Below are 15,430 nucleotides of genomic sequence, written 5' to 3'. Positions count from 1 at the left end.
AAGTGGCTATGAGATTCAGCTGTGTCATCGGTGAGAGAACTTCTGTCCTCTAGGGAGGTGCTAATCTAGCCTTTGCCTGAGGCTATCCGGCAAATGCCTCTGTGCAGGGCTTGGGCAGGGCGGGTCGCACAGGATCAACAGGGTGGGCCGGAGAGAGCAGTTATGGCGGCTCTCAGTCCTGTCCCAAGGGGCTCTGCCTCTCTGAGTCCCAGCACCCGCTGCAAAGCTCGGAGAGAAAGCTGCACTCACTCTGACCGAAGCCAGACAGTCCAGCTTCTCCCATTTGAGTCTGGGTCCCTAAAGACTCGCCCGGATCTGGTGCTCAGAGTCTGCGACTCCCTCCCGATTGAAAACAACAACCGCGCCCTCCGCCGCCAGCCCGCTCCGCACACTCCGCACCTCAGAATTTGACTTCAGCACTGCGCCTCCTCTGAGTGTCCCTGTGCGTTTCTCTTTCCTCCTAGTTGTAGGACTTCCACTCAGCCAGCGCCCCTGTGGTTCTGGGTGATGTCCCTTCCGTTTTTTTGTTTCACTTTTGAAGTAGTTGTTCAAAGCAGCAAACTCCGGCGTTAACCTATGCCGCCATCGTGGTTCTCTCCTACCCAACTTTTTAAGTCAAAGCATCTAGCTGTCCTCTGTGAATAGGTACACTAGGTAGGAACAAACGATGGGAAGAAACCATTCCCATAATCTGGAAAGGCACTTACATAAAATTTAAATGACCCTTTGACACTTTGTGTAGGAGTTTGCTGCCAACTAATAACTGCATCATGAAAACCTGAGAGTAATGGGAACTGCTTCAGACCACAAAATACAGATGCATCCTTAAGATAGTGACCCTGTCTCTCTTCATTCTATTAAAGCTGTGCTACTTGGCCATAGACATAAAAGAAAAGAGAAACAAAGGATTGCTCCTCTCTCTGACACTTTGTAAATAACTTGCATCCACTTTAGCACAAAGGGGAAGATATATTCAATGGCTCGTATAATTATCTTGACTACTGTTGACTTAATTAAGTCAACTAAGTCATATCCATCAGACCTGAGTGGCATGGTGGTAGCCATTTTCAGATTTAGCAACTCAATTTCCTGATTTTCCAGCACATCTGAACTGATACACGACTGTTAGCAGCTGGCTCCTGTCACACAACTCCCCTTGGGTTCAACTAATACTTCCTTACTTCCATTTCTCCAGAAATAATAGCATGTGTTGCAGGTTAAAGAGATAAAAATTCTCAACGACTGGTGATAAATGTCCCACTTAGGTTTGACTATCTTAATTCTACTTTTGTACATATGTAACTTGGCATAAGTATAGAAGCTGTAACGTTAGGCTATAAAGTGAAAACTAAATATTTATTTATTTTTACCGAACTTATTGGCATGCATTGGTTAATAAAATTATATACATTTCAGGAGAACAATTCTATAATACATCACCTGTGGATAGGATTGTGTGTTCACCACCCCAAGTCAAGTCTCCTTCCATCACCATTTAACCGCCTTTACCCTCTTCTACCTCCCCGCATCATCCCTTTCCCTCTGGTAATCACCATACTGTTGTCTGTCTGCCAAGTTTTGCTGCTTCCTTTTTTTTTTTTTTTTTTTTTTTTTTTTTGCATAATCCCTCCTTTTCTTCACCTTTCTCACCCAGTCCCCCTACCCTCTGATAGCTGTCAGTCTGTTCTCTGTATCTATGAGTCTGTTTTATTCTGTTTGTCAGTTGACTTTGTTTATTAGATTCCACATATAAGTGACATCATATGGTACTTGTCTTTCTTTGACTGGTTTATTTCACTTAGCATAATGGTCTCCAGGTCCATCCATGCACTTTTAGGTTTTGCCCATTGAGTATGATGTTGGCTGTGGATGTGTCATATATGGCTTTTATTACATTCAGGGATATTCCCTCTATTCCCACTTTGCTGAGAGTTTTTATCAAAAATAGTGCTGGATTTTATCAAATGCTTTTTCTACATCTTTTGATATGATCATGTGTTTTTTATCTTTCATTTTGTTTAGTGGTGTATAATATTTATTGATTTGAAGATATTGTACCAACCTTACATCCCCAGAATAAATCCCACTTGATTACGGTGTATGATCTTTTTTATATTGCTGGATCCAGTTTGCTAATATTTTGCTGAGTACTTTAGCATCTATATTCATCAAGGATATTGGCCTATAATTTTCTTTCTTTTTAATGTCTTTATCTGGTTTTGAAATTAGGATAATCCTGGCCTTATAAAATGAGCTTGGGAGTCTTCCCCCCTCTTGATTTTTTTGGGAATAGTTTGAGAAGGATAGATGTTAGTTTGAAACAGTATATTTAATTTTAATAAATACAGAAAATCAGAATCATTGACTTTAGACACAACCATATTTTCAACCCAAACTACTATAACTCAGGATCTTTTTCAATCTCATTTCAGAGGTTTACTTCTAAACCTCTTTGATTATTTTCAAAAATCAAGTCCTACAAGTTTTGGCATTTTCACTCTTAATTCTGCCCAAGGTAATTTTCTACAAGTCTGAGGCAATTACAAAGAAAAATTTGTCTTATTAACACATATTTCTCATACTTCTTTTTTTTTTTTTTTTTTTTACTAATTGTTTATATAAAACTCTGATTTCAATGGAGCAGGTGATCCCAATAGCACAGGAACAAGAATAAAAAAAAAAATCAAACAAGGGATTCAGAGATAATTCTTCTCCCTGTTCACCTAGCATGTCCTTATCTCACACCACAAACCTGAAAGCCTTAATGGGGCTACATTATTGTTATTATTATTATTATTATTATTATTATTATTATTATTATTACTATTTTCTAGAGAGCAGGCAGTTAAGAAACTGACCCGATTCTGTGGTGTGCTGTGCTTTCTCCACAATAACATTCCTGAAGCCTGCCTCTGAGTTATATCCCTGAGCTATATAGCACGAAAAGACACAGATGTAGTCAGGATATTGCCCATTACATGTATGTGCTGGAAACTCAAATACCTTTATGTATTGCCTATGAAAACTTAAAATTCTGACCTTTGTAATTATTTATAAATATTTAAAATGTGTTAAAAGTTTCAAATAGTAATAAGTTATTAGATTTCTGAGTTGAACTGGTACTATTTTTCTTGCCTTTGCCTTCTTTGGTGTCTTAATATTGACCTATGACTATCCCAATGAAAGCACTTTCTTTGTCAAACCACTCTACAATTCAATTCTATATCTACTGGTAAAGTCAATAAATAATTTTAACTTATTTAAATTTATAAACAGTATTGTGAACTTAAGCTATATGATAATAAACCCAAGTTCACCCTAGCATTTTCTAAAAACTAATCGGTCTTTGAGAGCCTTTTCCAAGGAATTCATTCCTCAGCTATGAAGTTTGTATGCAAAGCTGAAGATATTTGGCCCTTTATAAATAGTCATGGGAAACTTCTTTCTCCCATACTTTGAGTTTGTTTTTACTATAACAGATGGGGGGAAAAATTAGCAAAGCAAAGTCATAAAAAAAAAAAGTCTTGCAACAACTATCATACTAATGTTAGAACACTAAAAGCTTAAAGATAAAGATATATCTTTAACAATAACAAAAACGCTTGCTGAAAATTAAAAAGACCATTGCCTTAATACATAAAATAAGTATGAACTCAAAATTTAGATAGAACGCCTTCTATCTTTGGTCTAGCTCCTAAGCACATCTGTTTCTAAACATCTTAACCACATATCATTCATTTTTCATGAAAGTATCTCCAGCACAGAAGTTTAGATATTCTCTTTACAATATATTCCAATGTCTTATAAATGTTAAAATTCCACAATACTTGCCAAGGAGCCAAGCCTAAATTTTCAATTGGAAAAAAAAAACACACACCACACAACATGTATCAATTACTAATCATAATTCTGCAAAATCTCTTACTATAAGATATATATTGCTTGACACAAACAGACTTTAAATCATTTTGTTCCAATTTATTTTTAATTTCAATATTTAGAGGTCTCCCCAGTAAATAAATTTTAAATTAAATAATCACTATTTCATTTGCCAATTTCATTAGTTAGACCTGGGAGTCAATAAACTTTTTCTGTATACGGGCAGAAGACAAATATTTTTAGCTTTGCAGACCATATAATCTTTGTATAGACTACTCAATTATAATGTAAAAGCTGGCATACACAATATGCAAATGAGCAGGTATAGCTGAATGCCAATAAAACTATTTACAGAACAGGTAGAGGATTAAAGATTAATATCCAAAATATATAAGTATTTATGAAACTCAAAAACTAAAAAAGCAAATAACAGATTAATAGGCAAAGGACTTAAATAAACAAACATTACTCAAAAGAAGATAAGTGAATAGACAAAAGCATGAAATGATGCTCAACATCACTAATCATTTGGGAAATGCAAATCAAAACTGCATTCACACTCACTAGGATGGCCTCTATAAAAAAAACAACAACAGATAATGATGAGGGTTGGTGAGGATGTAGAAAAACTGAAACCCTTGTGACTGCTGTTGGGATTATAAAAATGGTACAGCTACATGGAAAACAGTATGTTGGGCCTCAAAAAATTAAAAATGGAATGAGCAGATGATCCAGGAATCCTATTTCTGGATATATACCCAAAATAATTAAAAGCAAGTTCTCAAAGAGATATTTGTACATCCATGTCCCTAAAAGCATTATTCACAATAGCCAAAATATGGAAGCAACCCAAGTGCCCAATGACAGATGAATGGATAAGCAAAAATGTGATATATACAAACAATGGGATACTATTATTCAGCCTTAACAAGGAAGGAAATTTTGATATATGATACAATATGGATGCATCTTGAGGGCATTATGCTAAGTGTAATAAGCCAGTCACAAAAAAAAGGCAAAATCTGTTTGATTCCATTTATATGAGGTACCTAGCGTGGTAAAAATCATAGAAACAGAAAGTTAGAATGATGATTTCCAGGGTTGGGGGAAGAGGAAAATGTGAGTTTTGTTTAATAGATAGAGAGTTTTAGTGTTACAAGATGAAAAGAGTCCAGGAGATAAATGGTGGTGATGATTTCACAATAATATGACTGTACTTAATACCATTGTACTGTAGATTTTAAAATGGTTAAAAGATAGTAAATTTTATGTAATATGTATTTTACCACATTTAAAAAAAATTTTGAAGAAAAGAAAAAATACATATAGAAGACCCATTTTGACACAATTTGCTGGGCTATAGTTTGCTGACCAGCAACTTAGGCTATTATATTCTAAATATAGTGTTTTAAAGTTAGCATCAAAGTACCATTTCTATACGTACATTATGTTCCTTTTTCCCCCCTGCATTTACAGATAATTTTACTACAGCCCTTAATATCAGAAATCAATCTACCAGTACTTAGAAAAACATGTTTTACATAAAATAAGGGCTAAAAGTTATGAATAATTAATTAAACAAAAGCAGTAGTCTCAGTAACATGAAGCTTGTCATTTATTATTATATAAATAAACCTGGCATTTCAATAATAAAGTAAGGTCATAATGTTATTCAATTACCCTCTAACACATTCAGAGGAAATTCGACTTTAAAGAAAAAGTCTAGAATTGCCTTAATAAACATTTTCACTTTTCTTATTTGGCAATCAAAAATCCTACTTTTGAAATTACACTGCAAATGACTTTAATAGTTGTCTAGTGGCAATAATATGTACAGATTGTCATATGACAAGAGAAGACTGTTCGTTTACTGAGTTAAATTAAATCATTCCCAAGCACATGAAAATTTTAAACATGATTCTGAAGACATAAGCCAAATATTTAAGTTCTTTTTAAATGCTGAGCACTGGATTTCTTTTGCATTAGAATTTTTAGGAGTTTTTAAATAATAAAATATAAACATGATTTAAAAAAATTAAGATAAGGCATTCATAAAACCACTTTAAGTTAAAATATTCTTAAAAATATATTTTTATTGATTTTATTTATTTTTGTTAACCGTCATCTGAAGATATTTTACCATTGTTTTTGTTTGCTTGTTTTTTGTTTTGTTTTTTGTTCGTTTGTTTGTTTTTTTAGGGAGAGTGAAGAAAGAGGGAAAGACAAAGAGAAACATCGATGTGAGAGAAACATTTTGATTGGTTGCCTCCTGCAGGCCAGGGAGGAGCCTGCAACCAAGGTAAGTGCCCTTGACCAGAATGGAACCCAGGACCCTTTGGTCCACAAACCTACTCTCTATGCACTGAGCCAAACAGGCTAGGGCTATTTTTATTTATTTTGGAGAGGAAGAGAGCGATAGAAACAATAATGATAAGAGAGGATCATTGATGGGCTGCCTCCTACTGAGGATCAAGCCAGAAACCTGGGCATGTGCCCTGACCAGGAATTGAATCATCACCTGCTGGTTCATAGGTTGTCGCTCAACCACTAAGCCACACTGGCCAGGCAATACAAATATTCTTTAGCCATTCAGTATAATCCATGGTGGCAAAAATACTGGGTGGCAACAGGCCTAGTGATGAAGAGCATACACTTGGGGATCAAACCTTGTTTCTATTACTCTCTCATCCCTTAGAGCAGGGGTGGGCAAACTTTTTGACTCGAGGGCCACAATGGGTTCTTAAACTGGACCGGAGGGCCGGAACAAAAGCATGGATGGAGTGTTTGTGTGAATTAATATAAATTCAAAGTAAACATCATTACATAAAAGGGTACGGTCTTTTTTTTTTTTTTAGCTTTATTCATTTCAAACGGGCCGGATCCGGCTCTCGGGCCGTAGTTCGCCCACGGCTGCCTTAGAGTATCTTAAGCAATTTGAGCTTCAGTTTCTACAATTGAAACACAGAGTTAATAAACTTCCTCAAAACAGAGTAGCAAAATTTTTTTAAAACAATAATACTATAAAGCACCTAAATGCATCTTTAATTTTAAAAGGCAAAATAAAGCTGAAATTTGTGATCTTGAGTTCCTAATAAATGATTACCAGCAGTCTCCATTCCCTTTTATAGCTTTATCTCCATCACTCCTGTTGATATCTAATTAACCAAAGATCCTCAGATGTGGTTGCATATTAGAATCACCTGAGCAGTATTTAAAAAGTCTCCATGCCCTTGTCCCAGGCCAGCTAAAATCAGGATAGGATTGTGAGAGTATGGGTATCAGTAATAAAGTCCCCAGGGATTTCTCATGTTGAAACCTCAGCTAAGGCATTCAACTTCTAAGTAGTCAATAAATGTTAGCTACCAAGAACTCAGATTACATAATCAGTGAATTTTTAGAACCAGTAATATCTATACTAATAATGGAGGAATATGCAAATTGGTCAGGACACCCTCACGCAACAACCGAACAGCAGGCTGCGTGGGGCGACCAGGCCATAAGGGGGGGGGGGGGCAGTAAGGGGTGACCAGGCTGGCAGAGGAGGGCAGTGAGGGGTGACCAGGCCAGCAAAAAGGGGCAGTGAGGGGCAACCAGGCCAGTGGGGGGTGGGGCAGCTGGGGGTGCCAGGCAGGTGGGGGCCCAGTGAGGGGCAATCAGGCAGGCAGCATTGCTGGATTGTGAGAGGGATGTCCAACTGCCGGTTTAGGCCCTATCTCCAGGATCGGGCCAAACTGGCAGTTAGACATCCCTCGAGGAGTCCCGGATTGGAGAGGGTGCAGGCTGGGCTGAGGGGACCCCCCCCCCATGCATGAATTTAGTGCACTGAGTCTCTAGTATCCACATAAAAGCTAAAGAAAGCAGCTGCTGCTAGATCACTCCTTAATGTTTACATCCACCACCTTCAATTAACTCCCTAGGTCCAAAGCTAAAAAGTTATAAAGTAGTATGTACACTTTTTTCCCCACTGACCATTCTTGAAAATTTGTTTCAGAATCAAAACATTAAGGTTCCTTGCCCTGGCTGGTGGTGCTCAATAGTTAGAGCATCAGTCTGTGCAACTGTGCACTGGAGGGTCTCAGGTTCAATTTCTGGTCAAGGGCACTTACCTTGATTGCAGGTCCAATCCCTGCCCTTGGTCCAGACTCCTGTGGGAGGCAACCAATTGGTATGTCCCAGTCACATAGATTGTTTTTCTCTCTCTCCTCTCTCTTTATCCCTCTCCCAGCTCCATTCCACTCTCTCTAAAATCAATGGAAAAAATATCCTCACTTCTCGGGTATTAAAAAACAAAAAGAAACATTAAGGTTCCTCAAAGCAAGATCAAGTACATGTTGACATTTAAATTTCAAAGAGGTTTATTTTATTTTATCTTATTTTATTTTTAAGCCTATCTACATGGACAAGTAAAAAATACAAGCACTAGTAGCTCTAAAGCTAAGGTACCCAAGATGACTCTTTGAAATTTAAATGTATAATATTGTGTTTAGAAAAAGATTAACAGCAATTAATGCAATGAACTAGGCAACTAGTCCTGTTTTTCTTGGTATTGCCACTAATTTGCTAGGAGACTTCTGCAAAGTCACTCAATGTCTCTGGGCTTCAGATTGTCATTTATAAAATATAGAGTTGCATTAAATTTATTTAAAATGACCTGTTACAACAATGTAAGGCATGGAAAATTACAGAGAAATTCTATATAGCAGTAATATACAAGATTAAGGATTAAACTAGCACTAGCCCTTGTAGGCTATTAGAGTAATGAGTCATGATTTAAGTAGTTTTATAGCAAGGAATTTACTTCTCAAACCTAATGATTTATTATAACATATTAACTGAGCTTGCTCCCTACCACTTCCAAAATACCTATACCTAGGATATTATTTTACACAGTTAAAACCTTTTAAATGTCTTGGGTTTTTAAGAAAACAACAAAAGCAATACTGAATGCTGAATGTTCAATAAATACCATGTAACAGGCACTTGGGATATGCCAAGGGACAAGATAGATAAGTAAAAGAAGACAAAGTAGAGAAGTCTTTTTTTGTTAATACTTTTCAGATACTGATAACTTTTCTGAATAGAATAATGTAAGATAAAATGATACAGTGGGGTGCTTTTAGATATATTGAAGCATTATTCCAGATGTCGCTCTTTAAATTAGGAGAGGGCAAAATTCCTTGAAAGTATTTTCTTCATATTTGAGAAATCAGATAAAAGTTTTATGTATTCTTCTAAACAAAGAACTTATTAATTAAACCTTTAAATTCTCAAAAGTAAAATCTTAAGTATCTTAACTATAGCCATGCTTATCACTAGAAAATTCTTACCATTCCTTCATCTCAGAGCCATCCGATCTCACCTATTTTACTCGAAAGTATTAATTGATTTCTGAACACCCATAAGTATATTTTTGTGTAAGTGCATATGCTGGGTTCTTTTTTAAGTACTTTAACCTATCCATTTTCAAATCCACCAATTTAATTATATCTTATTTTATGGTTCCTTACTACATCTCAGTATTCCTGGAATATGTGTCACCTTTAATTTATATAACTCTGCAGCTCCACTGAGAGGCTCATGCTATGATTATTAATATCTTTCTAACAATGTATTTCTTTACCCATAGATCCTAATGTGATAATATGTGGAAGAATATATGATAATATCTAAACAACGGAGAAAAAAATGGTGAAAGAATAGAAATGGAAGTCAACAGTAGTACGGCTACTTGCAAAGAGAAGATAAGTCTTTGGAACAAAATGAAAGAATTAATTCATGCACTACGTAAGCATTATGCTAAATATCTTTTCTATTAGTCATGTTGCTTTGAGACTTTCCCATGTTTCCTCTAGACAACTGCCAATGCTCGCATGGTCTCTGATGAATAAACATGCTGTGACTTGCTTCTACGGAAACGTCTGTCATGCCCCAGGGAAAAAATGACTTCTCTGCTCTTAAATCAGGAAAATTGCACACTCTCATTCACAGGTTACAAAGTCGATTTTTCCTTTCATGTTTCTTTCCTGGGATGTTTCTATTCTTTTTAGGGCATTTCTGCGTTCAAAGTATCAGAAAAAAAAAAAATTCTGAGTCGTGGGGACACTTGTAGGAAAAAGTTACACCGCACCAGCGGGGTGTCCCACTTCAGAAGCTCGAGGAGCACCCGGTAAGTCTTCGCTGCTTACCAAGACGAAGGTTTTTTTCAGGCTCCCCCTCAATCTCTTGCGGAACTACCTGTTCTCAATACTGTTTACCCAAACGCTTAGCAAGGTGATATTAGCATATCTGGCAGGAAGGCATGCTTCATTTAATATTAACTCACCATGTGACAGCCCCTTCACCTCCAATCTCTCCTCAAACACGTGAGGAAACGAAGAAAAGTATGGTTGTTTGCAGTCTGACTCCGCGCTAGGCTTTGGCACCAGTAATTGGTCACAGGCACACACACCCCCAATCAGAGGCGCGCACCCCGCCCGGTCCCGGAACTGTCAAGCGGGCTGACAGCTGGCACACCATCCGGGGGCCCTCCAGCCGCTCGCAGAGAGCCCCCTCCTTAGTCACCTTGACATTGCTCACCTGCCTGGGCCTCCGCTCTGGTCCAAGGAAACTTTTTCCTCCTTCCCAGGAAGGAGCTCAGTTACAGGTATCGCCCGCCGCCCTCCCAGAGCCCCAACAAGGGGCCCTTTGTTACCGTGTCTGCTCCCGGACTCCTCGCCCCGTCCCTGGCATCCAGCTGCTCTTCAGCAGCCCCGAGCAGCCCCGGGAGGAAAGCCATGACAAACTAGCCGGGCCCCCACCCCGGGCGGCCTCCGAGGAGGCCGGAGGAAGCAGCCTCCCCGGCCGCGTGCGTGTTGGCCGGAGTCAGGCCGCCGGCCGAGCAGCGAGGCGCCGGCCAGGTGAACGCGCGGAGCCCCTCTGCCCTCGCCCTCCCCGCGAGCGGCGGCGCGGCACCCGCTTACCCGGCGGCGGCGGGCGCTGTCGGCACCGCCGGGGCGTCCTGCGCGCTCGGGGCTCGGCCGTCCATCACCCTGCGGACCGCTGCGCGGGCTCCGGCTCCCAGGCGGCGCGTCACGGCTGGAGGGGGAGAGGCCCGCGGTCAGGGCGGGACGCGCGCCTTCCCAGGCCCGAGGGAGGCTGGCGGCGCGTCAGGAGCCCGCCCGAGCCGCCCCTGCCCGGCCCGCCCGCCTCCGAGGGGAGTGCGCTTCCACCTGCGGGCCCGGCTCCCCGCCCGCGGGCGCCCGGAGCCGCGGCGGCGGGAGGAGGTGCTGCAGCCCCCGCCCCTGGGTGGACTAGGGAGCCATTTGGCGCCTCTCGGGGAGGGAGAGCAGCCCGCGGCTGGAAGGAGGAGGAGCGGGGCAAGGGGCAAGGCGTGCGGGCTCGCCGCCACGCCTGCAGCGCACCCCCGGGCGGACAGACTCAGCGCCCGGCACGGAGAGAAGTTGGGAGGGCGCTTTTCTCCTTCCCACCCGGGGCTCCTCCTCTCTGTTCCGAAGGAGACCGCGGCTCCCGGCCCGGCTCTCCCCTCCCCTGGGCCGGGCGCTGGCAGTCCGGGGCTCAGGCCAGGACTCGAAGGCGGAGAGAGCCGCAGCTCCCCGGGGCTCATCCTGCGCGGGCCGGGCCGGGCCGGGCCGGGGCAGCGCCTCCCCCAGCCCCGCGGGCGGGTGGCCGGGCGCTCGCTGGGCGCCGCGGAGCCGCTCCCCAAACCCGCTCACTCACCCTGCCCCATGTCCCTGCCCGGAGCCCGGGAGCGCGCCGCCACCTCCGCCGGACGGCCACCCAGAAGTGGCGGCCAGGCTCCCAGGCATCGGAGCGAGAGAGGCAGCGAGCCGGAGCGAGAAACGGGGCGGGGATGGACCGGGACAGAGTTGGAACTTCCTTCTCCCGGGGCTCTGGGGGCTTTGGGGTCCAGCTGGGAAAGGCGAGTGGAAAGGAAGCTCCCAAGCGGGGTGTTCCCATTCCCACCGCTAGGGCGTCGCCTGGGAAAACGCGGCGCGCCCTGGGCGGACAGGTAGGGCGGCAGGGACCGGACCTGCCCGGGGAGGACCCCAGGGGAGGGTCCCGGCGACTGCGGAGATTCGTAAACACACAGCACAGGGCCTGCAGCTGGCCCTCCCTGAGGTCTGATCTTCCACGTCCAGGGTGTTATTTTTGTTGTTTTTCAACCTGACCTCTAAGATTGCTATCCTGTTGAAAGCATACCTGTGACACTGTGACCTATCTAATGGTGGCAGGATTAAGCTTGCCCTGTCTTCAGGGGCATCTTTCTTTCTTACTTTCTTTTCACCTGTAACTGCTGCGGCATGGGGACGGGACAATAATATGTCTGAAGACAATCTATAAATTAAGAATCAAATGATAGATCTTATTCACCTCTTGGAAAAGCTGAATAAAGGGACCACAGACGCAGCCGCGCGCTTGTTTGTAAGGTTTAGTTCCCACGTGAATGCTCTTTAGATGACTCTTTACACCTGACAAACAGGTACATTCGCATATCTTTATATGATCGTAAGTGTCCATTGTTGCATTGTGCAAGCCATTTTTGATGGGTCCAAAAACTTGCTTTCAAAAAAATAACGTGAAATTAATTAAGGAATTAACTTTAAACTACAGTTTAAAAATAAACATTTAAACAAATTGCTGTAGAGAGGTTAGGTGAAAGAGTAGCCTATAAGAGGCCTCTAATGTGGTATTAGCATCAAGTAACAAATCTGTGTTAGCCATTTAACCCCGGGATAACATTTGGTAGGTGGGAAAAATTAAATTAATATTTAGAATCAGTGCTGGACTAAATGCTCCTTTAGTTATTCATTATTGTAGCAACAAAAAAATGGCTGAAACTAAGTAACATATTAAATACCAAGTAATATGCCATTTGTCTATTATAGTCAGTCAGTAATTATTCCTTCCTATGCAGAATATATTCCTTTCAGTGTATCTTTACATAAAATGTGGTTTGTTTAGATTACAATATTAGAACCATAGGGGGAAAAAAGTTGTGTTTTAATATTTTACCTAATATTGATCAAATCAGTTCATTTCAATGTACGTGGCTTTTAGTCTTCCAAACCAACTCAGGTTAAACAATTTCATGAATCATTTATGACTCTAAATGACTAGTTGCTTGCACAGAAAATAATGCAAACATTGAGTAACAGTGAAACTACTTAAAGTCTGTAACTTTCAATCACAAGATCAAGATTAAACTTTAATTGGTTTCAACCTTGATTTATGACATGCTAGTAGTATTGTCGACTGTATTACTTTAATCTGAAACATAATACACTTTCCAAACATTTCATACTACTGAAGGCATTTTCAGTGCTCTCCAGTTTTTCCTGTCCTCTTTCTGGTTTTATGGATAGGGGAGGTTTACACTGAAATTAGCTTTAGCAGTGTAACTTGTTTTTGTAGATAATGTGAGCAGACGTGAAATGTTTCGTGTCCTGGTGGAATCACTTAAGGGTCAGTGCTTGACTCTATGCTCTTTTCCCTGGCTGCAGCAATCATGGAAGTGCACCTTAAGAAGGAGGCGGCAAAGAACTGAAGGATCCCGGAATGCTAAATTATTACCCTGCGCAACTGCCCAGGAGAGTCCCGGGACCTACAACAGAATCTGCATAAGCAAGAAATAAACTGGTGTTGGGTTAAGCCGCTAAAATACTGGAGTGGCTGTTGCCCATCACTGCGTAGCCTACCTCATGTACACAGGATTCCCCCTTATCTGAGGTGGTGCTTTGTGGTTCCAGTTTCCCATGGCCAATGACAACCAGAAAATGTTAAATGGAAAAATTCTAGAAATAAACAACAAGCTTTAAATTAACTATATTATGAATAGTGTGATGAAATCTCCAGAATCCAGCTCCATCCCACTCAGATATGAATCATCTCCTTGACCAGTGTCTCCACGCTCTATCAGCTCCCCATTCTGTGGTCATGCTGTAGCCATCTCAGTCAGAGTATGGCAGGGGTTGTGTTCAAGTAACCCTTGTTTTACTGAATAATGGCCCCAAAGCATAAGAGAAAAATATCTTCAAATCCCATAAAAGAGAAGTGATGCTGTCAATTCGTATATGCCAAAGAAAACCAGTAAAGTGTTTCCTTTAAGTGAAAAGGTAAGAAAAAATAGTCTATATAGAGTTTGGTTCTATCTTCAGTTTCAGGCATTCGCTGGGAATTGTAGAATGTATTCCCTATGGATAAGGGAGAACTATAGCACAACCATATCGGTTTTAACCTCTGAATTCCCTGACTCCAAAAGAACTATTTATGACAATCAGTGACCCTTTATTTGTAATGTTCGAAAACATGGTTTTCCATCTGGCAAGCATAAGGCTATTTTCCTCTCAATATATTTTGATTTGGATTAAGTATTGCCTCATAGCTCCAGGCATGATTCTTAAGCAGGTTATAAATTTTGTAATCTCAATGCTATAGAACTGGGTGAGCTATTGCTAACACTATTTCAACACCCAAGAGTTTCCTTCCAATTTTTCTGAAAGATCTCACCTTTTTAAACAATGTTACAGGGAGTTGGAAGAATTTAAGAAGTTGGTTGAACATGTTAATGGTAGTTTCAGAATACAATTCTTCCATTAGTGAATTACGTGTTTCATTTGAAGTTGGCTATAGGAGTCTAGCAAAAAACAATAAATTGCCTAGTTATTCCAGCATCAACATGTCTTTCAAAGTCAAATCAATTCAGTGAAGTGAGTCATTTTACAATGATCATAGTTTTATTTGTGGGAAATTATAATCCCATATTTGAAGGAAAATTTGGAAAATAATTTTGTAATTTTTAGTTTCATCATCAGTAAGAAGGTGATAAATTAGTACAATATTCTATGTTGCAAGGTTTGAATTATGAATACATATAACAATTGTACTCTATTAAAAAAAAGTCTAACTGTAACAGATACATATCATACAGTGTTATCTCTGAGAAACCCTTTGGAGGTTTTCTGTTCAAACTATCCATTCCATGTATTAGAAAACTGAGAAGTATAAATAGGATTGTCAGATTTAGTAAATAAAACTACATCATACCCAGTTAAATTTGAATCTCAGATAAACAATGAATACTTTTTGGCATAGGTATGTACCATGTAATGTTTAATTATACTAAAAATTGTTGTGTAGCTGAAATTCAAATTTAACTGGGCATGCTGTATTTTATCTGTCAACTTTACTCACAGAGGATAATTCTTTTTAAAGGGCAGGCAGCTAACTATGTGCTGATGCAGGAATAGAATCAGAACAATTTAGTGTTTACAGATCACTCCGAGATTAAGTCCTATGGTAGCATGTTTTAGAAAAAATAGCCATATTTCATAACCATCATTTCATCAGAAACTAAAACCAGTCTCATCACTTAAAATGGCAACCTTTGAATCTATTGACTCTAGTTACCAATCTCTGAATTACTTTATTTTCTTGGAATCTTAAAAGTGCTCACATTTAAAAATCAGCTTTGATTTTTAAATTTTCTTTTTTGATTTTTTGCTAAAACATGAGTAGCTCAGTTGATCATCACTGTAGCCAGAACTGAATAGCA

At 40.4% G+C, this 15,430-nt stretch overlaps 1 protein-coding gene and 1 long non-coding RNA gene across 10 annotated transcripts in view; one reads left to right on the top strand and one right to left on the bottom strand.

Moving 5' to 3' along the window:
- Positions 1-12,027, bottom strand: part of COBLL1 (cordon-bleu WH2 repeat protein like 1) — a 159,957-nt gene extending 147,930 nt beyond the window's left edge. For 6 of the 9 annotated variants that reach the window (XM_059704242.1, XM_059704244.1, XM_059704248.1 and 3 more), the window contains exons 1-2: positions 11,596-11,753; positions 10,839-10,953 (exon numbers count right to left, since the gene is read on the bottom strand). In XM_059704242.1, coding sequence (XP_059560225.1) covers positions 10,839-10,953; positions 11,596-11,605 — 125 coding nt within the window. In that variant the 5' untranslated portion in view covers positions 11,606-11,753. Of the gene's footprint in view, positions 1-10,201; positions 10,339-10,570; positions 10,790-10,838; positions 10,954-11,595 lie in introns of those variants that run through there. The other 3 variants (XM_059704245.1, XM_059704247.1, XM_059704250.1) reach the window with 3 other exon arrangements.
- LOC132238585 (uncharacterized) lies at positions 10,384-13,699 on the top strand. The gene is made up of 2 exons (XR_009453829.1): positions 10,384-10,522; positions 13,380-13,699. It is a non-coding gene; the product is annotated as an uncharacterized LOC132238585 (long non-coding RNA).
- Positions 13,700-15,430: the final 1,731 nt, after the last annotated feature.

The sequence above is a fragment of the Myotis daubentonii genome, chromosome 7 (assembly GCF_963259705.1).
Source record: "Myotis daubentonii chromosome 7, mMyoDau2.1, whole genome shotgun sequence".
NCBI classification, from domain to species: domain Eukaryota; kingdom Metazoa; phylum Chordata; class Mammalia; order Chiroptera; family Vespertilionidae; genus Myotis; species Myotis daubentonii.
The sequence above is the reverse complement of the archived record's forward strand: the minus strand, read 5'-3'. Positions and strand labels throughout refer to the sequence as shown.